Source organism: Rhea americana, unplaced genomic scaffold (assembly GCF_003343005.1).
Source record: "Rhea americana isolate MKP2758 unplaced genomic scaffold, rheAme1 scaffold_191, whole genome shotgun sequence".
Taxonomy (NCBI): Eukaryota; Metazoa; Chordata; class Aves; order Rheiformes; family Rheidae; genus Rhea; species Rhea americana.
The window spans coordinates 259,808-286,046 of NW_028186050.1; the positions used below are offsets into that span (position 1 = coordinate 259,808).

At 42.7% G+C, this 26,239-nt stretch overlaps 1 protein-coding gene across 4 annotated transcripts in view; it reads left to right on the plus strand.

Moving 5' to 3' along the window:
- Window positions 1-26,239, plus strand: part of ARVCF (ARVCF delta catenin family member) — a 293,288-nt gene that overhangs the window by 172,844 nt on the left and 94,205 nt on the right. For 3 of the 4 annotated variants that reach the window (XM_085302692.1, XM_085302693.1, XM_085302695.1), the window contains one exon: window positions 19,988-20,146. In XM_085302692.1, coding sequence (XP_085158818.1) covers window positions 19,988-20,146 — 159 coding nt within the window. Of the gene's footprint in view, window positions 1-11,923; window positions 11,963-19,987; window positions 20,147-26,239 lie in introns of all 4 variants that reach the window. The other variant, XM_085302694.1, reaches the window with a different exon arrangement.

Below are 26,239 nucleotides of genomic sequence, written 5' to 3' on the forward strand. Positions count from 1 at the left end.
ATTGAGAGGCAAATTTTAGAAAGGAAACAAAGCATGCAGGCATACTCCAAAAATACTGTCTGATCTTTTTTAAACTGATTTTGGTATTCATAACATCTGTCTTAAAGAACAGTATTTAGATATGTAGAACAGGAAACACAAAATCAACTTGTAAATGACTTTCCTGTGTATCCCGCTGAATTTCTACTACAAGCCTTAGTTTGTGAGCTTTGTCTCAGTAGTGCATCCTGGAAGCACATTGCGTTACAGAAAAAATCCTGTGCTTTGGGAATAAGATAGATTAATACAGCTGTCTTAACATAGCTATGTACTGTATTCCAGTATAAATCTATGTACTGTATTCCAGTATAGTTTTCAGCCTTTACAGATCTTCTTGCATGGACGTTTTTCTTACTATTATTAAAAGTGGCTTCACAGCAGAATAATTGCTCTGCTTTCCCCATGGGATAGTTTGATTCCAGAAGAACATTGTTTTTCCCTTCAGGACAGAGTATTTGCATCAGGAGTTCCTCTGAAATAACTGAAGCTGTATCTTCTCTTACAGTCAGCCTCAGGTAATGGACAGCTACAAAAGAAATCAAGAACTTGTGGGACAGTCTGTACTGTGAAAGCAAAAGAYAGGCACACTTCTTTGAGAGTTTTTATGTTTATACCTTGCAGGGAGTTGCTAGCATTTTTGGTCTAGGGAGGTCTCTGTAGGAGATTATTAACTCTCATGAAAAACCTGAACAATATTTTCCTTTTAAGAGCAGAGAGACTGATAAGTGAGGTGAATCTTAAATCAAATGGCTTGGTTCTACTGTCTGCACAATCCGTGGTTTTATAGATAAATGRAAATAACTGTGGCTTTTTCCTCTTTTTTCTGCAGTCTCTAATTGGTATTTCCCTCCTCCCTTCATCAGATGCTTTCATGTTTTGGCAGCTGAGATGCTTTAGCTTCTCATGGGCTGCTCGAGTTAGTTCCTCTGAAATACCTTTAGAGCAAGAGCTGTCTGCAAAGGTCTCAATTGGCTCTAATGAAGTGTGTGTGTTGCTTCTGTTGGTAGTTGGCTTTTGGGCTACAATTAGCAGTTCCCCAGAGCTGCACTGGAGACATGAAAACAAATATGACATGTTTCAAAGGACTGTGCATGGAGTCAGGGCAGATGTAATCTTCCACCACCAACTGAGCTGTCTCTGCAGGCATAGCCACCTTCTCCAGCACAGACCTCCTAGCTCCTCACTCCTCAGTGTCTGAGCTCCTCAGGATGTGGCAGCACAAATTAATGCTTAATGTCTTTTCAGYTAGTCTGATTTTTATAAAAACTCGRTTAAGGGAGTGCTTGGAAATTAATCCAGTGTACAATGGTTAGGTTGTTCGACAGAAGATAAGAAAGAACCATTTTCTGTGATTTGATCTGACATGCATTTCRTGTACTTGAAATCACTTCTCCTAATCCATGTTTTTTGTTTAGAGCCTTTGGCTCCCTAGCTATGACCGAGACTGAAAAATATTGCAGTCTATGAACATCTTCAGCTGCCTTTTACACCATATTTCTGTACTTTTTTCTTCAAAGGAAAAGATGAAGAAATGGAAGAAAGCCCAAGAGCTGTTTATATTTGATTTTCTTCTAGATTAATCATTAATGACTCCCAGGTGGACAGCAAATGTGTCTGCATTTGCATGCAGGGTGGTGAACCAAAACAATGAAGCGCATGAGAAGAATCCCATCAACTTTGAATCCTTGGAGAGCAAACAAGTGCTTCTAGGAACAGCTCAGTCCCGTGAACATGGAGGGGAGTTACGGAGACGTGGTGGTATAGTGCGGTGGTTACCGCTTCAAATGCTTTGTGTAGTCTAAGGTTGTATTGCAGCATCTAGAAGCTGAACGTTTGTCATTTTTGCTGCCATATGCAGCAAAGAGAAATACTTCCCCCAAAATGAAATGTCAGAGGATTTAATCATTGGCTGGGGCAGATATTCGGACTTGAAGAGCAGCAGTTCACAGCTTTGGGAGGGATTTGCCAGCTTTCAGGAAGATGAAGTGCTGTTCCCAGGTCCATATGGCGTGTTGCAGGTCTTTTGGAAACCTCTCCCCCAGACGGGGGAGCCTCACCACCTTGTTACTTGYGGCATTCCTAAGCGCTGCTCTGTACACCAGTGTTTCATCCTGATCACTTCAAAAGTCTCTCTTGTCGTATAGCCRACATAAAAACACTATACGTTTCCCGGACAGGTAGCATAGATCATGCTGACTCTAATTTGAACCTACTTCACAGCAAGTGTTATTTTCTGAACTACACTTTTTCTTTCTTTTTAATTCTTATGTGTGTAAAGGAATGAGTGTTAAGAGAGCTCTGATTTTTAAGTGTCTCCCTAGCCCATTCTGTGCCTTGCCAGCGTGACCTGACTGCCACTTCCTCCGTAGGAAGCTRGTTTTGAACATGTCAGCACACTTGTGTATATTGATAAAAGTTTCTTTTGTGGCATATTTTAACTGCTTCCGGCAACAKAATTATTGTGTTAAATATCTGCAGACTGTTTCTGACTTCATTTTTGTCAAAGCCTTAGTAATGGTATTGTAGCTGTATTTGGGATCTTCTAGATCTTGTTGGAGCAGTTGTCTGTCTCAGCAGTGGTCAAGTATCTGCTCCTTGGGCCCAGGCGGCTTGTGGTSGACAGCATGTTGTCATACCGGCGGTATGGCGGTAAACCTTGGCACGGAGCGTGTTGACTTAGCTGGCGTGGAGCCTCCGTGCTGTAAATGTGGCGGCAGAGCGTTTGGGAGGAAGCCGGGGCAGCCAGCGCGCTCTGCTCGGTGGGATCTGCTGAGCTGTCGTCTCCACGGCCCAAGCTCGCCACGGTGGGCGGCAGTTGTAGTTGGTGGTGTTCAAGTTTCTGAATTGGACTAAGCGGGTACGGCGTACGTGAGGGAATGCTGCAGCTGGAGACCCGGTCGAATAACCGTCGAAGGCCGCGCGGCCGCACGAGAGCTCGCGTAGCAGGCGCTCGTCCTCCCTCGCGCTGGCAAAGGGTTTCACTGGCCCGGGCGCCTTCGGGAGAAGGAGGCACCAGAGCCGAGCGGAGATGCTCTAACGAGTAATTTGTCCTCGTGGATGAGATGGGAACGCTGCGCTAGCGCAGGCTGTGCCCGGCGGGTCGGGGAGGATGGCTCTGCCTGCCCTCGGCTCCGCCGGCCGGGCGGGCTGCCGAAGGGTGGCTGCTCCGTCAGGCGCTGGAGGAAGTCGGAGACTCTGATGTGTGTGATGAATAAAGTCTCGATGAGGCTGATAGCGCTGGAAAAATGATGTCACTGCGTAGACTTGTGCCAGGTGCAGTCAGAATCTAAAAATACCTCCCCTACGCTGATGAAGGGGAGTAGGAGTGAGAGGATATGTTGAATTTAAAGCTGATCTGGATAGTAGTGGGYACAGCTTACGGGCTGTAAGGAGTCCGATGGTGAGCATACAACAGGACCGCCGGTGTTACTGCAGGTAACAGGGATCGTAGGCAAGGCAGTGGCCTCAGTATTTTCCTTCTRATTTTTCTGCTATATGCTGCACTTTTGTCTGCAGTAAGAGCGTATTTTGTTTGGTTTTTAAGTAGTTCTGGCTGGGATATTTTTAGTGCACTTTGCATGATTTCTCTACAGATAGACACACTTTGAACTTGGAGAAAAGAGCAAAATCRATCAGTTTTTGGATCGACTGAAGGGTCCTGATGAACTTGCTGGGTAGTCAGCACACCTGACACTCTTCAGTAGTAACAGTAGAGCTGCAAGGGGAAGCAATTAATTCAGCGTATATTAATTAATAAACATTTGTCCTCTGGGGAAGACCTTCTGGCACATCCTCAGTTTGGCCCGGGATTGTGTGCATGTGTGAATGGATGGCAAACGTGCTTTCCTCAAGTGTCACTTGTTGTTTCTCTTGCTAGCGACTACCTCCTCCAGTATTGCCAGGCTTTTAGAAAAGTGGACTGCAGTTAATGCTTCAGCTGTCTCGCAACCACAGCATTTTCACATATCACTGATGTTAACGCATGCTGTTTTTCACCATTGCTCTATGGACTGCTTAGCTGAGCCTGGCCAGCGCCCAGCAGCCTATGGTCTCTTGTCCTGAGAAGCACACTTTGGTGGTGGTGTGCATTTGGGATTATCGGCTCTCAACATAGGTATTTGGGGTATTAAAACATAACACACATGCTTGCAAAAAAGAGCTGTTCCATGAAATGGCAGTTTATTGCCAATGTGCCTTCCTGCTAATATCGAGCAGCTTTGTTCACGTCTGCATTTGCGACTGCGGTGACCTGAGCATTGTGGGCAGGATGGATAATAGACACTGCAGGGCGCCTCAGGTGAATTATAAGCTTCTATTTTAATTTACCTTCTTTCAGAAAAAAAAGTCTGATTGTCATCAAGATCATGTAGCTCAGACAGAATAATAAACTAATGGTAGTATGCTGATTAACAGCAAAGGCTTTTTTTTTTTTAAAAAAAAAAAAAAACTCTCCACCTGGACCTGATAGCTAATTATTTCTCCTGTGAATTTTTTTTAGTAGTGCCAAATGTAAATGGTTCATAAATACTATTTACTACTGACTATTTGACCTTGTTTGATTGCAAAAACTGTAGCATTAGGCAGTATCTGCAACCAGTGGAATTTGTTGATTGTTTCTTCTGCGGTGGTGTTGCTGCTGATATGAAGCTAATATTTTTGAAGCAGTTTTTTTTAGTGACTTGTTCTGGAGGTCTATTAGCAGTGTAAAATACCACATAACTAATTATGTGAATTTCTATTGACATTTGCTTAGTTTCTGCTGAATATAAAGATGGAAATTGGAGTACTAATACCCTATGATGGAAGAACACCTTCATTGTAAAGTATGGCAATGCTTTGGATTTGGCAGTATGCTGGTGACCTGACCTTGCRGGTAGAGGATTCATCTGGAAATGCAAACTTAATCTCCTGTCAAGATTTCTCAAGTTCTTCTTATTGTATCGTTTTCTTCCATATTTAAACAAAAAGAAACAAAAAAGCTTGCTTCTTGTGTGTGTACTGTTGTGTGGGGAAAAAAAAGAGAAAACTTTTAATGRAAGACAATGTAAAATACATTTATGATGGCAAACACATTTTATCAATTAAGTTTTTAAAAAATTAGTAAATTTCCAAAAGATACGAAATTCATAGAAGGTATTTAAATTTCTGCAGGGGCATAGCAAAGCAAAGAGCCTTTGCAGAGCTTGTTCACTGTGTGTACTCACATGGCTTGTTCTATCTATCTATCTATTTTTGAAACGTCGTTAGTACTGCACCTCCTGACCTTCTCCTGAATCTGACTGGTTTCCCGTTCAGTAAATGACTGGCAAATTGAACGGAGGCAGCGGGGCTGGACGCGAGTACCACCTGAGAAGGCGCCTGCCCCGGGGTGCCCGGGCTGCCGGGCAGCTGTGCCGGGCGGCTGTACCGACCGCCTGGCCCGATGCAGCGGAGCTCCCTCCCGAAGCCTCGGGGAAAGCTGAGAGCCCTGAGTTTAAACGGCTCCTCTTCTGAAGAGCAACGGGTGTCTGGACTGGAGAAGGACTGATTTCAGCAGCTTGTCAGGAAGTTGGAGATCTTCTAAAACTAATTRGTTGAGAAGAAAGCAGTTGTCTTATTAATGCTTGAATATCTGYGTTCACATATAAATTAGTAGGGTGGAACAGCTGTTCTGTGCCCTGTTTCAGTTTCCCAAGGAAAAACATATATCTATGAATAGTGAATAGTAAATAGTAAATAAATAAGGAATGATTTAGTTATTTCAGAACACAATGTAATGTTCCAAGCAATGCTGTGCAATGTTCAGTTACTTCTGGATTGTTTGTGTGCTCATTGCTTTTTAGTGAAGTACTCTGGCTTTTGTTATTACTACGTGTGTGTGTGTGTGTGTGTAAAAATGCCTTTACCAGGATAGTCAAATGTCACCAGTCCTTTTCAGGCACATGCATAATGTTTCTACTTAGTACTTGCAGCCTCTATTCTTAGTGTTGAAAATTATTAATCCCTGGTGATTGCAACTGAAATGATACATGTAGTCAGCAGAATTTTTTTTCACCCAGTGAGCAGGCAGGCAGGTTTATAAGCCAGCGAACTGCAGTGCTTTGCAAAATGTTGTGGATCCAAAAGCACAGTGAATTACGTTTACAAGGTTTACAAAGCTAGGATTAAGGATAGCTGGAACATCTACTGCTCAGGTTATATGGAGCAGGTTATCTGGTATATTTCCTGCATTTTCAAACAYTTTTTAAAGATGTGTATAGAGTAGGTAATTGAATTAAGCACAGCATCAGCCTGGATTCCCACCTGTGTGCGTGGTCCTCATTTGCTTTGGGGAGAATTTCCTGTTCATGATGGATATATGAATATTCTGCCCAGGCGGCTAGATGGTCACATTTGTTCTTTCTGACTTGCTGACTCTCATCCCTTGTAAGCCAGATTTATTAGTCGGTGATCTGTTGTTTTTGTGCTTCCCTGGTATTTGTGGCTTAGTGCAGCACTGCTTCCCACCCCAAGCCCACATGTCAGGGACGGTAGCCAGCTGGCTGCACCCTGGGCCTCCGGCACCCGGGCTCGTGGGGCAGGAGGGGTCGCAGTGCACCCTGCATGGAGCTCTCCCGGTGGGCTCTCCAAAAGACTGTTGCTGCCCTTTCCCAAATGAATTGCTTTACATACCTGTATGGAACAACTCAGGCACAAGTTCATCTTCTGAATAAGGGAAAAAAAAAATCCTTCCAACTTCATCTTGGCTGTGCTCAACAGGAGGTGACCTCTACTGCAGCAGCAGCAGTTTAATGGACAGCGAAGGGTATGGCCTGGCTTGGCAAGGTGGAAGTTCTTGCTACAGCTGTGCAGGCAAAGTGTGGAGAGCTGATCGTGATTTTAGGCAGAGCTAAGGAGCAGGATGATGATTCTTTTCTCTTCTCTCATATCCGCTCATATGCTCTTAATGTAGCTGAATAGATCTGTTTCAGCATGAGTGATGCTGCTATTACACTGTCTTGTTAATGTGTTTATAGAGGTACTAGTAAATCATGAGCAAGACAGTATACTACTGCTTGTGAGTGCTCACTTGCATAAAATTGAATGCTGGGCTATGTTCAGGTTTCTTGGGTTTTATAATCCGTTCCTTGTCTGGAAGTACCAGTACAAGATACACATCTAATGAAAAATTAGCAACAAAAATATAGTCTAGGCAAACCACATGAAAAAAGAGAATGGCATTGCTTTGTTTGGAGAGCCTTGAACAAGAATCGTAATGCTGCAGCGTGTGGAGAGAGCTACTATCTGTCGGAAGGTTTATATGGTGAACTAAAGCATCAAATTAAGGATTGAAAGTATTACTTCTGCTTCCTTCTTCCACCCACCAGCACTGCATCCTTTCCTTTTCCTATCACTTCTGATTTGCCTTTGGCATGATACTTACTCTTCCCTTGTCTGGATTTTTTTGTTCTCTTTTCAGTGCCTCCTTCCCCCACCCAAACCTATGCCTTTGGGTTTGTTTTGGTTTTAGCCTAGTTTAGCCTTCCTAGCTAGATTTGTGCATTTTGTCATACTTCTCCCTTCTGTGTCTCTGTTCCTCATGGGCTGCTGGCTCCCCGTGTTGCTCTTGAATCTCCTTTCTGCTGAATTTGCTCTCTTTCATGCTTATTSCTACTCTGACAATTATTCTACTGCCTGATTGGGCAAGCTAAGATGTAAAATATTATGGAGAAAATGGAGAAAAAATTGAAACTCAATAGCTTTAGTATTAAGCAGCAATATTACTACTGATGCCGGCTCCTGGACTCAGTGTAGGAAAGCTAATGGACTAGTGAAAACAAAAGCATGTGGCGGATATTTGAATTGCTTCATCTTCTGTCCCGCAGCCCAAAGATGGGTGGCACCACATTTCCTTGTGAGCGCTATCTCCAGGATCCTAGTGACTTTTAGGACTTTTCCCTTATTTTGGTATGGTAGCAAGTCTGTCCTGTGGCTTTCGAGAGCTCCAGAGGTATTTTGCAGGTGCACTTGAAAGTTCCAGCAGGCGTTAGAAATTCCTGACCGGGCTGGTGAATGGGAGGGATGCTTCGTGCTGACCTGGCTCTGATGTYTCTGAGACATCAGGAGGATTCCTCATTCATGGAGGAATGGAGTGTCCCAGGGAAAAGTAATCTTGCAGTGAATATTTTGATTATGTGCCTTGTTTAATGGGATGTTTTACCTTAATGTATTATACCATGTTTGCTTGCTCTCTGCTACAGCAAGGAAGTGCACAGCAGGGTCTGCCCTGCTGTTCTGGAAGATGCCGCCGTTGTAATACCTTYACGAACGATGCGCTAGTCCGAATCAACAGACCTGACTCCCTGGTTCAGCAGCATTTTTATGGAGATACTTTTGTGGTCCTGGGGACTCGGGGAAGGTATTAAAAGGCGCTGTTCYCCTCATAAACAGAGCAAATACAAAAGCTGAAAAGCAAATGAAAGCAAACCCGTGGAGTATGTGTTCCCGAGGAAGTTTACGGCTCTGTGCTCGGAGCGAGCCCTGGAAGCTAGCAGGGTGTTTACAGCAGGGCATTTTGTTGCTGGCTGCAGGCTCACGACTTCCACATTTGCAGTGATTGATTCTGCCCAACTGTTTAAAAAGGGGGGCTGGGAAGGCTGGCTGTTTATTCTTGGAAGAATTGGAAGAAAAATAAAAATTTTATTTGAACTCAGAGACAGCTGCATGTTCAGTTGGTGTAAGGGTTGCTAATGCTTCACAAATAAGTTTGTTCCTCTCTGAAGCACTTACAATGGAAGTTTTCCTGTAAGAACTGGTTTATTCCTGCCAAACTGTTARTAGAGGAAATGGCCTTTGTGGAAGCAGTTGCTTTTCTGCAAAGAGAAGCCAAAACTGGGTACCTGGATGCTGCATGTTCTGCTGGAAGATATGGAAAAGGTGTATACTGTGTGCAAAGGTGGTTGAGTTGCTATAGAATAAAAGCAGACTAATGGAGGAGGCTTGTTTGCATCAAAGCAAGGTGGTTGCTGGTGTTGGCGTGTGCATAGGGAATTAGACGCTTTGACAACTGCTGGTCCGGCCCTGATCAAGCTGCTTAGCAGTGTACCACCATGCTGCAGCCTCRACTTGGCAGGGTTCCTCTGGAATACCAAAGGTTCCCTTTTCTGGCATAAAACGCTGCCAGGGAGTGGGAGTGAAACACAGCTGGCCTGTCCCCGGGTGCAGGGAGCAATCTTGCAGCTTGCCTTGCCAGCTGTGGAGGGGAGTGCAGTGCTCAGAGGAGGGACCGAGTRCTCTCACTGAACTAGTGATGCTAGTTAACAGCAAGTCCTTAATTTCATCTCATGTGTTCTTTTGCTGCTGTTACCTGGGTGGGATTAATTGAGAAATGACTCTGRAAAGCCTTTTGAAAACCTGATGGAAAGAAGTAACTTAGATTACAAGCTCTTGAGCTGCTTTTTTTTTCTTTATGGCATTTGAATTTCATTGTGAGGTGCCAAATGCATTACAGAAATAATGAAGATATTATGTAAATAAATGGGTGACTAGCAAATGTTACTGGATTTTACAATTCAAGCGTTTCAATACAAAAGTGCTGACACCGTGCTGGTAGGAATGGTCACAGAAAGATGCTTGTGTCCAGATGGCATGTGGGACACTTAGACAGCGCTGCTGTAAAATGAGAGGGGGGAAGAAAACTCCCCAATGCTTTACTAGAAGATTGAGAGCTATTTTACTTTCCTAGTGAAGATATTTGCTGCTGGGCATGTGACTTCCACTTTAGTCTAAATAACTCTTCCTATGTGTGACTAAGGCTTATTAAGCAGTAGTGGCACTCTTGCTGCAGTGGATTTGCCAAATTGCCTGGCTGCCAATATTTGGCGTTATGTTCCTGCCGCTGAACGGACCCAGGGGTGTTTCAGGCATTTTCTTGGTGACGCTGCTTGGATAAATGGTTCCCATCCCTCTTTTTCTTTCTTTTCCTTTCAGTTGTTTGTTCCTACTGCTATGCAACAATCTCYGTTATGCTGGCACAACGGGTTTGGAGATACGTTGTAGGTAACAGAGGTGGGGTGACAGAGTTGACAGTCGTTCCTTGGTGAYGGTGGTTTCTCAGTTGAATTGGCCCAATGCTCTGGTTTGCAACTTGACCTCATTTGAAATGCCACTGTCAGAGTCAAGAAGGGAATTTGCCATGGCGTGCTGGTGAGAGCTTGAAGTTGAAACTGTTGCTGAGCATGGGACCTTCCCTTAGCCTCTTCCCTGGCAGGCAAAAATCTCTTCATTACACTTGTGTAGCTTTTCTATCAGAAGGGGATGGTGGTGGTGGGAGTTAGAGGGAGTCCTTCGTAAGCTTTAAATAACATATTCTTAGGTGCAAAACATTCAGAGAGGTGTAACAGTCAAGTGCTGTTGGCCCTCTCTATGAGCTGGATGGCTAGGGCTCAGTAAGACATCCTGTTCTCCTGGTGGTTCTGGTAACTGGTCTGAGCCCTTTTCAGGATATCTGCATTCTTCCCAAGCTGTGGACACCAAAGCTGAACAGACTGTTCCAGTAGTGGCCACACTGATGCCAAACAGATAATGAAATGTTCTTATTCAGTATTTTCCYTGTCTAATATCCAAGATTTATAGTGGGCTTTTTTGACCATTCTGTTAAATTGGGAACTTTGTGTTCAGGTGATGTGCACCAGGGCTCCCCTGAGCTTTGCTTCAAGAATGCTCTCTCTTTGTCTTCTTTTTACTGTTTATTGCTAGTTTAACAGTGTCTTAACAACTCTTCCTACTGTCTTTCTAGCCTGTGTGAAGACTGTCCATGTACAAATGGAGATTGCAAATTCAGTCTCTGAAATGCGCAGAAGTTGCATGATTAAATGCCCTGCTGGAAGGGGTAGGGGGAAACTGTCAGTGAAACTGGGCAGTTGAAATAGCACAGTAACTGCATCACACTTGGGGAAATCATCTTTCTGCTGGAATCTCTTCTGTTTGGAAGATTTACAGCAGATGAAGCAGCCTCTGGCTTCTTTGGCTTGTTTGCATCTTTGGCGTTCAAATGGACTTGTAGTTGTCCAAAGACCTCCCGGAAGGTTTCTTTCCTGCTGTCACATTTTTACTCTCTGGGATTACATAATATTGAGAGCCAGCCTAGTGTTAGAGACCATTCACACATTTCCTGCTGTTTTCTTTAGAGCATGGCTTTTGGTTTGGGCCTCAGGGAGGGAGACCCAGAGGGAAGCAGCAGAATGTGATTTCACATGGGTAATCTCTTGGGGGTGGTTTGGACTGGAGCAATCCTGCTGTCTCCATGCCAAACAAACCTGCTTTGGTGCTTAATAGTGGGAAGAACTGGCATGCTCCTTCCTTATGAGACAGATGGTAAGATGTATTGGCAATCACTTTATATTCCCTAGAATGAGAAATGAATTATTTAAGAAACAACCTTCTTGGAATTTAGGCTTTAAAACTCATCAATGATCCACTTGCTCTTTCTAGCTCGTTCACGTTTGAGAAAGCTTTTCCTTTTGTGTTGTAGCAGTGTGTTTTGCCACAAAAACATTTGTTCTGTGGTTGAGATCTACAGGCAGGATTGTGGGTGGGTGAGGAGATTAGTTAAATTTAACGCTGATCTGATACGGCTTCCAGGACACCCAAGCGATGATCCAATCTTGGTTTTAATTCAGAGAACGCAGAGGTGGTTTACCTGCGCCTTGAAGTGAAACAAGCCGTTCTCTGAGATACTTTGGTAGCAGTGCAGGTAGGTATACCCATGTGTTAGCCAAAACCCAACAGACTGGCTCTGGCTCTTTCTGGTTTGACGGGCCGGGGATGAGTTTAAGTGGCTGGGGCAGAGGCTGGGGCATGTGAACTGCATAAAGAAACTTACTGACGTATTCTGCCAAACTGACAGCTCTCTTTTTTRTTTTAGATGAAGGACCTAGCTTGTACTTCTGACTCCTATGTGCATGTAAGTTTGTGGACTTGATATCTAGTAATACATGCATCAGTTTTATTTCTGACCAAAACTGTGTGGGGTCAAAGAAAGGAAAGCTGAATGCCTGTCTTGCAGAAAGSAATGTACAAATGAGTCATCCCACACCACTCTTAATGCCAGCATTGTGGAGGCAGCAGGTGGAGATGAAGGAAAAAGCCTGCTGGAAAATTGCAGTCCATGATGTAACTTCATCCCACTAAAAATCTTCCTAATTTAGCCTCAATTAGTTCATCTGAAAGGCTAAGAGGAAGGCAAGTCAGATCTGTTCTGGATTTGGTCACAGATTAGACATGCAGGTTTTCATTGTGTTTGTCTTTGGGAGGCAGTTTAGCTGAAGAGCTGCAGACCTGAATTACTGCAAATCAGAGTGAGCACTGTACCAAATCCTGGTGAAAAGCAATTGTTTCCTGTTCGTTTAATATGTTTTCCTGGTGGGCAAATCTTCCAGATGAATATTAGCCACAGTGTTGAAAGCTAGGAGAAAGAGGGTTTGCCYTAACACTGTGCATACCAGGTGTTTTTTAACTTGTTTGCTTTTATTATTTTCACGTTGAAAATGCAGCTTATGCTTCTGTTTTACTGCATGATCTGGTGAACCACTGTGGTGAGAACAAGCTTGTGATTACGGACCTAATGATGACTTGCAATACCTCAGGCTGGCTCTGGGTTCTACCACAACCTGTTACATCTCTGTTCTGAGGCCTGGATCCATCCCCCGGCTTTAATGCCTTCTTGAAGCACCTCAGGCTTACTGTAATTTCCCTGCAGAAACAGTGGCAAGAGCTGGATGCCTCCAAGGAGGTTTTGTCTGTGCAAGATCTGGATTGTTCTCTGAAGCTGCCTGTTCCGCTTTTTGACTAGTGATGAAAAATTAAGTTGCTGTGCTCTGCGGTTAGATACCKTGCTAAGCTGCCTGAAGAGAGGTGCTGTGAGTTTGGACCTATTGTGCATCCATTTCCYTACTGGGGAAATTTCCTCCCTCGTAGGAGATGCTTAGGTGAGCAGAGTGACCTGTCGAAACACGGTAGCCCCGCTGTTAGGCAGTTCAACAGGTGGTGGTGACTGTTTCGTTCTGAAAATGGTTGTGTGTGCTTGATTCACTGAGCATTCACACTTAGTGTAGTGGGACTGATTAACATGTAATTTTTAAGTTTATGTCATCCAGTCTGTTGAAACTGACTGAGATGTAATGTCTTGACATCTTCGGTTAACACCCACTCGATCTGAAAAACATGGCAAGGCAATACGGAGCCCTGAGAGACGTCTTTCTTGTCAAAGTGACAAATTGCCTTTTCTGGTTCAAAGGACTAACTTGCATGGCAGAGCTAAGTAGCTGCGGGAGAAAGGGGATGAGAGCATGGGAAAAAATGCTGTATTTGTTTAGGCCTTCTCCAGTATTTTTTTTTGTTGTTGTTTGTTGCTCTGAGTTGAGGGTCTTTGTCTTCCTTAGTCTAAAACAACTTTACAGCAGGTTAAGAGGAGCAAAGCCTCTGGGGCTCTGCCTCTCCCACTTGTGGTTCTTATAAACTGTTTATAATCTCCTCCAGTTTTCTAGCTTTGTATGGAGAAGTTCAGTGGGTCAGCTTTCCCTTTAGCTTCATCCATCATTCCAGTCAATTAGAAATAGTTGAGGGCCAATTGCCCGGTCTTCCATTAACTGAGACACTTCAGATTGTTTAAAATAGCATAAAAGCCCTCTTTGTTGACCGTTGGGCAAGCGCTGTAGATTTGCGTGTTGACGGGCAGTTACCGCGTGGCTGAACAGGACCCCAGTGTATCTCACAGTGCTTGAGGGATGAATATTGGTGCTCCAGGCCTTGTCTGGGCTTTGATTGCCTCTCCCCCACCTCCGCCTCTCGCTGTCCCTGGAAGGTGCGATGCCTTCAGATGCTGAATTACCATGCTTGCTTGCAAAAGGGGCAGCTCTTTGTGGCTTTTCTGAACTGTAGCTGAGGTTTCTTCAGTTGCTGAGAAGTTCCTTTTTAACCTTGGGGCCCTGAGAGCTCTTGGCGTTATTTGTTACTCGCTTGTCGTGTGCGTTTCTAAAGGACAAAGGAAATGTGTAAGTGTTCGGGGAACAGTCGGCACATTGTGGTGTGCGGCTGAGTTGCGCTGGCGTGCTGTGCCAGGACAGCCCGCTTTCACGTACGGCTGACGCTTTCCTTATGCTCAGAACTGCCCAGCCAGAGGGTAGAGCTTGTCCGTGAGCTCCAGCAGAGCAACTCAAAGAGCTCTCCTGGAAGCTTGTCAGGGGGTGATGTGTTTGGGTTCACATTTAAGTGAGCTGAATCCGTAAATAGTGCTTTTTTGTTCTGTTTTAACGTTTTGTTTCACATGAGGTGGTTAACTGGAGGAGCAGGCTTGCTAAGAGGAGGTTGGTTGATTTGTAGGAAACTAGATACTTGTTTTTCCATCTTAAAAATCACTGTGCATCTTGTAACTCTCTCTGCCGTACGCTGCTGCATTAGTTTTGGTATAGGCCGGTCACTGTGTGCTTTGCTGCTTTAGAGCCATTTGGCCTGGGCAGTACCTCATCACTTGATCCCCTCAGTGTAGTACCCACCTTGGGTAGTGARGAGTTTGAATAGTCATGACTGAGCACTGTGCTTGGTGCTGAATCTCTGGATCTCCCTGCATTTTTGGAATTACAYGAATACAGTGATAGTCCTTGAACATTAAGCCTTCACACTCTTCAGGAAGGTGCCCTGCCTGCCAGTAGTGCTTCCTTCCCTGTCTTCTCCTTCCTGTTCGCTCGTGCTTCAGGAGCGGGTTCTTCCAGGGCTGCCCCTCGGCCAAGCTAGGCTCTGTGGGGTTGTGCTGGCCTCTGTGGACTCATCTGCGCCACTGAGATGCACAAAAAAATCCCTGGACAAATCAAGAGCTGGGAGCATAGCAGGGATCTTTGGGCTTTGGTGAAAGAAAATGAGCTCAGGCAAGGCAGCAGAATGTGATCATAATCAAACTGGAGTCTTCAGTTGCTGAGAAGCTGGACTTTACATTGGGAAAAGCTCAGCAAACTCCACCAGTGTTTCTCCTGCTTTTTGATGCCCCATTGAGGCACCAATCAGAAGCAGATCCTCAAAGCAGAAAAATGACTATCTCATGGCTTATGGGGCAGACACGTTCCTGGAGACTTGCCTTTTTTCCTTTTTACTTCATGCCTTAGGCAAAGCACAGCTTGAGGATCTGACCGAGCTGGAAGCCCAGACCTAAGTTGGAAGGGCACCAGCTCTGCAGAACAGCATCAGTCTGAGACTTGATCCTGACAAAACTGATGTTTGCCTGACTTTGCAATTATAAATAATCTCYAAGGATTTGCAGAGACTAAAGTAATAAGAAAATTAAAGACAAGTGAATAAGTAATTTAAGCAAAGACTATGAGAAAGGGAGGAGGGAGTATCCACATTTAATTCAATTAGAACTATTGTCTAATGCCATTAATTATGCTCAGACATCTGATGTGTTTCACAGGAATTGATACACTTGAGCTTTGTCTGTGCTGGGGTTGTTCAGGGACAAGTATGTTCACTGGTGTAGATCGGCCTTTGTGCTTTGCAAAACCCTTCAAATCTGGGATCTAACAGTAGCCTGGAGTGAGCAGTAACCTGAATAGCCTGCGTAGCTATCTGCTGAGGAAAAGGTATCTGTGGGAGAATGAGTCAATGCACATCTTTTCAGTGTTTTTGAAGAATGACTGTTTTAGTAGAAGTAATAATCTCCTGTAATTTTATATTACTTGCAGATAATTTTAAATTGTTTCATACACAAAGAATAAAGAACTTTGTTTACTGTTTGAAAGTAGGATGTCTGATCCTCCTGGGGGAGGTTATTAGTTTATTAAAAAAAAAAATATGAAATAGCTGTTTTGATGGAAATATAACTCTAGAAATTGAAATGGGGATGATTATAGAAGCTGTAGTATTCAAATGCAAAATAAGCCCTGGGAGATATGTGCCCTAAATGGTAAATCACACTGTTTTTTAACAAAACAAGAATTACTATTTTATGGTTCTTGCTTATTTTACAAGGCCTTTAGCTGTTTCATCTGCACTTAACTTTTGCAGGCTAGGGATAAATTGATTTTTGTTGTTTTGCTTTTTAAATAGCTTGGCTTTTTTAAAAGCGTGCTGGAGATTTAAGCACAGATAAACAGGATAGGATTCATTTAGTAGTGAGGAACAAAAGCAGGGAGAAAAGCCTTGGCTGTTGATACCCTTTGCAATAACGAGATTAGAATCTATTCTTACAACTAAGTGTTGTCTCGTAATCTTCTTGGAAGGAATCAGAATTATTTGAAAGGAACCTCATGAGTAATGCTCAGCCAGGTGTGTCACTGTGCAATGTGTTGGTCTGTTGCAAGAGGAGGTGGGGAGGATCTCTGCAGTTTGGTGGCTGTGCTTGAATGCTTCAGGGGGAAGGAGCAGTCCCTGGAGGGGGAAGGAGCTGACCTGCAGGAGCTGCCAGCAATCCCAGTAGTCTCCTATTGAGGACTACTGGAAAGAAGCTCCAGTCAGACATGGTCTTCCCAGGTGCTCAACTGATGCTGGTGATTGCCATGGAATGGCTGATTTCTTTTCTGCTCAGGAGACCCCTCCTCTCCGACAGTCTTGCCACAGCTTCTTGACCATCATGGTAGGGAGGGAGGGATTGTGTGGAGGTTTGTTTGCTTTGAGAGCCCCCTGCCAAGGTAAATAAAGTYCTGGATGAGATCTCCTGTTGTCTAGCGGATAGTGGAATACCAGTAGGATTCCATGCTGAGGGAGTAGTATTCTAGCYCTGTCTGGTTACTTGTGTTTTATTTTGAATAATTGGGCTCAACTGGCAAGTGTTTAGCGTTTCTGAGATGTATTTAGCAAAAGAGCATCCTAGATACTGGCTTAGAARCTGAGTACGAGGGAAAGTGATTGAAAGGGATAATGTGTCCCAGTTTCTGCAGTTTGTGATGACCTAAAATATCTAATGATGGAAACTAAAAACAGGTAACAATCTTTGCATCTTTTCTACATTATTGTGAGCTTGTGACAACTACAAGTGAGCAATGTAGAGAAAGTACTGGCTTTGGAGATGAACGAACCACCTCTTCAGRTTGAATCAGGGAAGAGTAAGTTGGATAATACTCAGTCCTCTTTGCTCACTGTGTCCCTCAGTAGTTTGCACAGTAAGAAGGAAAATACATGAATATGTAGTCTGGTTAGTTATCTGAATTGGAATATCTGCCTTCAATTTGGCAAGCTTTGATGCTTTCTGATGCTCAGAATGGTCTCTTGCTAGCAATAATTTTCTCCTTCAGGAATGCAGGTCTGCACCATATCTCCCTGAATCTTCATTTTAAAAGCAGTCACAGGATAAAAACAAGTTCTGGTGCTCATTTAAAGTCAATATGCTCTATTTTTTCTGTTTGTTTATGTTTAAGTGCCAAGCTTTAAAGATTTGCTTTGCCTACAGGCAGCCTGAATACAAAGGGAGACTTTATTTTTTTTTTATAAACTGAAAAGTATTGCAAAAGCACAAAGAGCGAAATATTACTTTCCACGTCCCCAGGTTTGTTATCACAAAATGAAGTTTGCCTCTGAAGAATCTAGAGAAGGAAGGGACAAATTCCTCTAGTCACCTTAAGGTGCAGCTAGAAATGAACATGATGGATGAGATGTGTGTGCATAAGGAATAAGAAAAGCCCACCTTGAAGCAGTTTTGGCATGTGGTGCTATGACAATGACAAGAAGGTTTACAGAAATGAGGTGTAACGGGGAAAAGTCTATGCACATGTAGCAGATTTCTTTGTTGCTGGTGAGACTCCTTTGTGTTGAAGAAAGGAAGTTTTGAATCTTCACGGAATTGCAATATTGTATAAATGTCTCCCATTTAAGGGGAAGCTTTATGATGTGGTGAGAAAAATAAAATTGCATTTGGAATATAGTCCCTTCCAAAAAAAAAAAAAAAAAAGTGAAAGGATTCATATGTTTGTCATAGGAGTTAATTTCCCTCCTGAAATTGTGGTCAGCAGATGTGATCTGACTTCTGAACCTTACTACAGAGTGTATCAGTGTGTATCTTAAGTTATTGGTCATAACAATTAAACACTGCAGACTGACAGGAGGGATTTTCTTTAGGATTTCAAAAGCCTKATACTGGTTGATTATTTCTATAGCCTGAGTTACTCTGTGGTTTCAATAGAAATTGGAGCAGTGGCTGCGTACAGCACCTCTGGTGGTCCAGCATGTGCTGCCTTTGACGGTTGTCCATGTTGCATTTTGACTAAGATCAGCCTGAGGCTTATTGTCATGGTCTTCGTTAATATTAGCACTTGTGTGAAAATAAAAGTGACTTCCTAGCTGAAGTTCAAATTCCAGAATGTGAGAATACAGCTGTAAATAAAGGAATCTTTTTAAGGGCATCTCAGCTTGCTTCAAAGGAAGTTACAGATCACACAGGATTAAATGAAATACGTTTTTCCTACAAAGCCTAATGAGACCTCAATACTCAATACCTTGCTCCTGCTCAGCAGCATAAAGTCATTTGGAAGAATGCTGTCCTTCAGGGCTTACARAAATACATGGCACAGCCCAGGGTGCTATCCGAAGTCCATTATTGAGATGAAATGCAATGTTTCCAAACAAAATGTTACAGAACAAAATGTAAAATACAAAACAGTTGGTGATGAGGTTGCTCGCAAACACAGGACATTTAAACCTGTTTAAGCCTGTATTTAAGCCTAATTAGATTTARCATTTGCATAGCAACTGTTTCATCTGTATCGTTTTTTGTTTTCCTTGATAGGAAAATGCATATTGAATTTGTTGACAGTGTTTTCTTTGGGAGAATTGTGTTAACTTTGCTCTTTAGGGCCCTCATACTCATTCCTTTGTTTAATGAAAAATAAAAATAAAAACTGCGTGTGCATGTTCTTTAATAAAGGATATTCTTTATGTTCTGTTTGACAAGATGTGTGCATAGAGGCCCTGCTTTGGCTTTGAGGTCTGTGTGGGTGGATGCTGTGCTTGCATGTAGCCCACCGCCTTCAGGGCGTATGATGAAATAAACAATCTGGTATTTCATTTTACATAGTTGAGTGTTTATAATGTTGGGGAAAAGTCTTATTTCTCAGTATGCAAGTCAGTTCTTTACTGACCACCTGCTGTGAAACTTCTGAAACACGTTCATCGACCGAAGGGGAACTTCCTGACTTCTGTGCGGGGAGACGCAATGGCACGGRGAAAAGGAAAGTTCAGGCATTCGTGTGTGCGAGAAGCAGAAGGGTTCTTTCTGGGCAGTTTGCCTGCAAGAACCAGCCTTTGATCTGGTTTCATTCTGTTCAGGGTTTCTTTATGTTGTGTGTATGTGACAACTTTTGAATGAGCTTGTAACCAGGTAGATCTTACAGCCGTGTTGAAGGGAGGATATCAGAACGGTAGCGTGCCTGATAATTCAACCGTTCATCTCTAGCTATCCACACTTCCAAAATTATCATTGCTCTGGACAGTGGGAGGCAAGTGCTGCTTTAGCAGAAGGTCTTGATCTTTTATAGCCTTCTGTAGTCTGCAACTAAGTGTGTTTTATCAAATGGAAATAAACTTTTAATGRTGTGTAAGATTAACTGCTCTGAAACCCAATGGTCCCTGTTCACTGTGGAACAGAATGAATGTTTCTGTGAGCAAAAATTCCACTCCTCCTACACTGGGCATTGAAGAGAAAGCTTAAAGCAGGTTTAAATATAAAGTAGTACCCTGTTGTAGGTTGCCTGTAAACATAAAGTCCTTAATAGCAGCTTCACATGATTTCCCTTTTCTGAACTGACTCCAGTCAGACCAGCATAGCTGCAGCATGCTTTTTGGGGATGGTAAATTCTTCTTTCTTTCAATATTTATTTGAGTTGTTGGGTAAAACATGTTATTTAATAAAATAAAATAAATAATAATAAAAAAAAAAAAACAGAAAATCAATAGAAGAGTTAAGCTGTGATGGCAGAGATAACGGATGCCTTTATTTCTGCTCCTTTAGGAACAAAGCCCCAGCAACCAGACATCGATAGCAATGATGCAAGAACCTCAAGAAATGGTGGAAGAGACGGTTACTGTGGAGGAGGACCCAGGCACTCCCACTTCGCACGTGTCTATTGTCACTTCTGAAGATGGAACCACAAGGAGAACTGAAACCAAGGTGAGAGGTGATGGGATGGGCCTCACATAGCCAGTGAGGAAAATGGCAAAATGTCAGCTAGTCACAGAAGAAACATAGCAGAGAGCAGTGAATGTCACGCGTTGTGAGCCTCGATGATTTTTGTGTGCGTCCTCTTTGCCAGCAAAGCTGAATTGAGGGCTTTTTTGTTTTTTGCCTCTGTGTCCAGTTTGCTGTCAACTGTGCTGATGCAGCTGTTTATGGAGCAGTGCTGTGAATTGGACAGGAGAAATTATCCCACTTAAAGAAACAAAACCTGTAAAAATTTCTTTTCAGCCTGTATCATCCTGTAAGGTTTGTTTTATTTTACTGATGCAGTTATAAGCATTGCTCTGCAAACAAATACAGTGATAGAATGAGATGAGATGAGATGGTAGGGCCTGGAGTAAAGGACTTGCAGCTGAGGAGAATGTGCTTGGAATTATGCCTTCAGATGAGTTTTGATCTTTAATAACAATATGGGATTATGCTTTTGTCCTTCAGAACATGAAATGTCCTATTTAAGTAACATCATAGCATTTAACTTCTGCATCGGTCTTCTGAGTGGAAATTTACTCCTGATGCACAGGGAAAGATGGGTATTTTTTTCAAGTTACCAGTACCTCGGATTCCTCTGCACTGTGGATGTTGCATCTGTTTTTCCTCTCCTGCTGACATCTTTTTTGTTCTCTTCCCTAGACCTGTGTAAGATGATTTTTGCAGTCTCTGCTGAGTAGATGCTGTGTGTTCATAGTTGCCTAACATGCTTTCGRGTACCATTAGAATAAAAATACGCCRTGACATTTGGGTCTTGGGAGTTGAGCTGACACCTTCATTGGGTAATGTGAAAAATGAAGGGCAATTCCCTTTTTGAAACTTAAACAGGGTTGATTAAAAAAAAAAAAAAAAAAAAAAACTATTTAGCTGCTTTCTCTGTTAGGAAGAGTTGAACAGAGGTCACTGCATAAGTGAGTGTTTGTTTTTACTAGCATTCCAGAATTGCAGTCCTCTGATACCTGCTCAGGACGTCAAATCCTCAAGCTGGAGTCAGTGAACATTGGCTTCTTGAGATCAGCAGGCCTGCAAAGATTGCCATAAAATGAGTATCTGGTTTAATATTTGTTTGGATTAGTTAAAAGATAAATTTATCTGGCCTATTTTCCTTCTTGTTGGAACGAAATGAAGGTCTTCAAAAAAAAAAAAAAAATCCACTTTTACTTAGCTCTTCAAATAATCTATTTCATCTGTAACTTATCTGAAACAAATGCTATTTTCTTTCTAGCAGCAGCAGCAACTGTTGTTTACAGGAAGGAAGTGATAAAATTACAGTGGTGATGGACACCTTTTTATATGCTCTAATAGGAGTACATAGTTTTAGGAGGCTGTAAGTACAGCTATGCAGGGGAATAAAATGATAGCTATGACCGTAAAAATAGAGTAAAGGCCATGCAGTGGTCCCTAGATAAAGGGATGACATGGAATGAAATATTTTGTCTAAAATAGTCATGCCACTGATAAGCTGCATGTTTGTCATAGCATAAAAGGTGCAATTTTCTCCTGTGTGGTGTACCTACTATTTTTCCATCTTCTTACAGGAGAGAACAGTGGCAGCTCAAAAGCAAACATTATACCTACAATTAGGAAAAGAAAATTAGAAAACAATGTCTCTTAGAGCTGATGCTCCAGAGCAATGCTTTATTGGTTTCCATTAAGTTCATTACAAGCACTGAAGTGTTTTAAGAATGGTACATAGGTGTCTTATTTGAAACAACATAAATCCAGAGTAACTGCACTGACTTCAGCTTACATACTATTTAGAGATGTTTCTTAACAGTTCATTGCTTAGCAGACCAGCTTTTAAAAAAATATCCAGTTGTTGCTGGAAAGTGATACTGAAATGTCAAAACACAGACGGAGTTGCTTAGTCCTAACTCAGAAGAGATGCTGTGACTTCAGTGAGGTTGCTGCTGTCTCTTAAAYGGTTTTGTTTCTGCTTTTCCTTGCTGTGATAATATGGCAGAGATCAACAGCTCTTAAATATGAACCTGAGGTCAGGCTTTTGTTTTGAGGGTTTTCTTAATCACATTAGTCTTCATCTTTTGTCTTGTTTTGATAGTGAATGTGAAAATGAAAACTGTTGTCACTTGAATTTCATAGTGTCAGCTGAGCATCTTGGAGGTGATTGACTTTGACTTGCTATCGCTTCTAGCAGGTGGCATCATGGTGTTTCTGTAGGTCATGCTATTCTAAGCAACTGCCTCACAAAGAAGATTAAATTTCTTAGTGAAGGAGGCAAAATTCTGACTTTYCTTTTCAGAGGAGGACAGTGAAGCAGTTTCTGCAGAGTATAAGGTGCAAATCCAGATGTCCTGGGTGTGCAGTGTACTGCTGGAGCTTTCTTCCACCTGCTGACTTAGGGCTGCCATTGAGGTGGGGRGACTTGGTCAAAATCCTGTTCTACCACGGCAGTGGGGTACTTAGGTGATTTCAGGGTCCCTGGGCCTCCACTGTGCCTGTAACCCTGTAGTAAGTAGATCCCCTAATTCTGAGTGGTGAGGTACAGGATTTCTTCCTAGCTGGAGATGTGGTTATCCCGGACCAGTTGCTACCGCGCGCATCAGTAAAACACGACAGAGATGTCATCTATCCTGCTTAGGGTCTGCCTGGTAGGACCATCTGGTTCTGTTATAACTCTGCCTTTTGAGATGTATCTCCAGATGGTACGGAGAGGCACGAGCATATTGCTTAGCAGTAACTAGGGCCCAAGCTGCAGCAGCCATCTCCTGGGGGCGTCAGGGTCTGGCCCATCCCCTGGGCTATGGGTTTGCTGACCAGCCAAGGCAGCTCAGGGGGAGGATGCTTCTGCCCGGGGAGAGCGGGAATGGCCCTGSGGGGGGCAAAGTTTAATCTGCTCATTGGTGAGGCTCTGGCCAGCAGGATCTCCCTTGAASCCAGGAACTGCTCTTCTGCTTGTTCCCTCCCAGATAAAGAATATGAGTATGAATCTGGCCTTGTTTTTAGTGTGCGTTCCTCTTCATTCTTGCAATGCAGCCTTTGCTGTGGCAGGAATYCTCGCATCTATTCTGAGTAATAGCTAATGTGTTACTTAATAAGGGTAATTAATATTGCAATAGTGATGCTGTCTGTTAAATATATTCATATGTGTGTAGAAAGTCAGTGTATATTTAGGTGCACCCTCAGAGTCAGTGTGGTCCTTCCAGCATCCCAACCTTACACGATTTAACAATTTAACCTTCCTGTTGTTCTTCAAATTAAAGACCACTTGAGACTGGATTTTCACTCCTGCCTTTTATAGCTCTTAAACCGTTTCTCAGTCTTAGCATCATATCCTGGTTTTCCTAAGCCTGTTATCAAATTRCAGCTTAATTCTTGATGTGTCTTGCTTTCTTTTCGACCTTGTTTTGGTGTCTTCTCCCTGACAGAACCGTTAGGGCTGGATTTATGTTCAGCTTTTTTTAAACCTTGAGCAGTCAGTTAACTCAAGGTAGTTAGGATGACACTAATAAAGATTTTCCGGCTATAAGTTGCTGTGTTTGTTCTACACTGCTTTGGGGAAATATTTCGAGCCAGCTTGGTTTCCTCTGTAGCCAGAAAGCTCTYCTGGATGGTACTAGTCACCATTTCCAACCATACGTGTTTCACAGGGGAAGTGGCAGCACAAGATGCTTCCTCTGACAAAGTAAACAGCACTGGTTGTGGTTTCTGCRGAGCCACAGAAACCAGAGGAGTTTTCCGAAGGTATAGTTTCTTTGCTGGGTAAACTGTGGGGATTAGTCAGCTTGGACTAGAATGTATTTTTAATTTCTGCAAAATAAACTTGTTTGTTACTTTTACTAAATCTTATGATTCTCTAGATCACTGGAGAGTGATRCGTTTGAAATTCCTACTCTGGAACTGAAGCACAGTGAAGGCTGTAAATGCGAATGCTCCTGTGTTGTGCTTTTGGTTTGGTTTTTGTGCGCCCGTTGTTTCAAGACCGTGATTTATAGAGGTCATTCTCTTCAGCGGAGTATTAAATAAACAGCTTTAATCCAGAAGCATCAGCAYGTCTGCTCTGCTCTCCTCCCACCTCTTTGAGGATGCCTGTAGCAGTGAGGCGGGAAGAAGGCGTAGTGAAATCAAATATTTGACAAACTTTAAATTGTGAAAACCTGCCTTTTTAAAATGAGATATCTGTGAGTAATTCTTYCCTGAGCTGTTATTCTCTTAAGTACTGTGCTAGCTAAATCCCTATATAACACTCACTGCACAGAAGATGCATCAAGTCAAATACTTCATCTCAACTTTACAGTCTCTCTGGAAGCCAAAAAGTTAGCATGCTAAAGCAGTCAAGGACACCCTGGAGAGAAAACTAGCACTTTTAGTCAGTAGGCTGAGACCAGTGCAGCGGATTAAAGGGATCCTGGTTATAGGTGGCTGAACAGAAATCAATAGAATGAACTAGATCTGTGTGTGTGTGTGTTCCCTTTTTTCTTTCCTTGGGCACCTTTTATCGTTTTTGAAATGTAAAAAACTTTCAGATATTTAGATCGCTTTTATTCTTGAAAAAAAGTGTTTTAGGATAACAAACAGTAAAATTTACCTGTATGTCAAGCTATTTCATTTCCAGTTTACCCAGCTGGCTTTTGCCTTCCAAYGCTCAGCGCAGTGTCATCTCCCATGACAGCAATTACCTGGTGCTCTCGCTTCCCAGCAGCAGGGCTGGGAAAGGGTCTGTGCCCCAAATTTTGGTTGTGGTGGGGCTGGTTGGCCCCAGTGTTCTTCAAACCTCTGCAGAAGATTCAAAGGCAATTAAGTAACAGAGTAGGAATGGATTTCAGCTGAGGTTGAGAGTCCTTTAAAAATGTGAAACATGAAGCTTAAAATCAAAGAGGAGAAATCTGAGCTGCTGTTTTGAAAACCTATGGGGCGAGTTCTTACACAGCATTTAATAGAAAGGTAATCACTTCAGCCTGTTTGGGCTGATTAATTTTTACAGTCCGTGGTTCAACAGTAAGCTCTCAGAAATGTCAAAATGCTTTTATCTTTGCATGTTGCTTCTCATCTGTTTCTGTTTTATGACATGATTTGAACAAAATTTCTAGCCTCATCAGCTTTTATAAAGCACTTAATCTATTTAAAAAATGCAAAGCAAGGCCAACTGAACAAAAACCTCAGTAACAACATGGAAGGCAAGAATTATAAGTACTGGTTAAGATGACTTCATTTCACCAAGACAGCCCACTTTAACTGAAATCTCAATACTGTCTTTCCTCCCCTGTGCAGTTTGAGGAATTCATTTGTACCATCTGTRTGTGTGTCCAGTGAGTCCAGACTTTGCATATTTTCATTTTTTTTCCCCATCCTTTGAAGACAAATGAAAGGAGGAGGGACCGAAAAATGCAGAAATTGCTTCAAATGTGTCACTGTTTCGTTTGAGTTACATCAGTAAATCTACTTCCAGAAACAGAACAAGTGAATATATTATTATAGGGGGTGTATGGAAATTATTYAACAAACAAAATAATTACAACCTTTGGTGGTGGAGAGGAGCAGCGGTAAGATCAGTAAGCCTGAGATGTAGCTATATTCTTGGTTTAAAGAAGAAAGAAAGGGAAAAGGAGGGGGGGAAAAAAAAGTAGACTTGTAAAAAGCACCTAATTGCCATCCCTTTCGAAAGCAGATGCTTCTTTGGGGATTTTGGCTCCAGAGGGCCTAAAAAAGTTGGTGGTGTGGTGCTGAAACTTTTTTTTTTTTTTTTTTAAACTGTGATTGAAACCCACGTCCAGCTTACATATTTGCAATTCTTTGTTATCTGTTTCAGGAATACTTAGACAGCCTCTTCATAGAGAAGTAATCTGAAGCTTTTGTCTGGTAAATCATGGGGTTGTTGCATTAAAACAGTTGAGAGCCCTTTGATTTGTAATCAGCCTAAAAAATTCTTTAGATGGATTTTCTTTTAGAGGTTAAATAAAGGAAGTTATATGCAGTTTCTCAGAATAACTTGTATTCCTAAATTGTTAGAGCATATCTGTAGTGTGGTGTTTGTGCTAGTAGGCCTTTCTCCAGACTGGGTGCAGCTGGAGGACAGGGGTG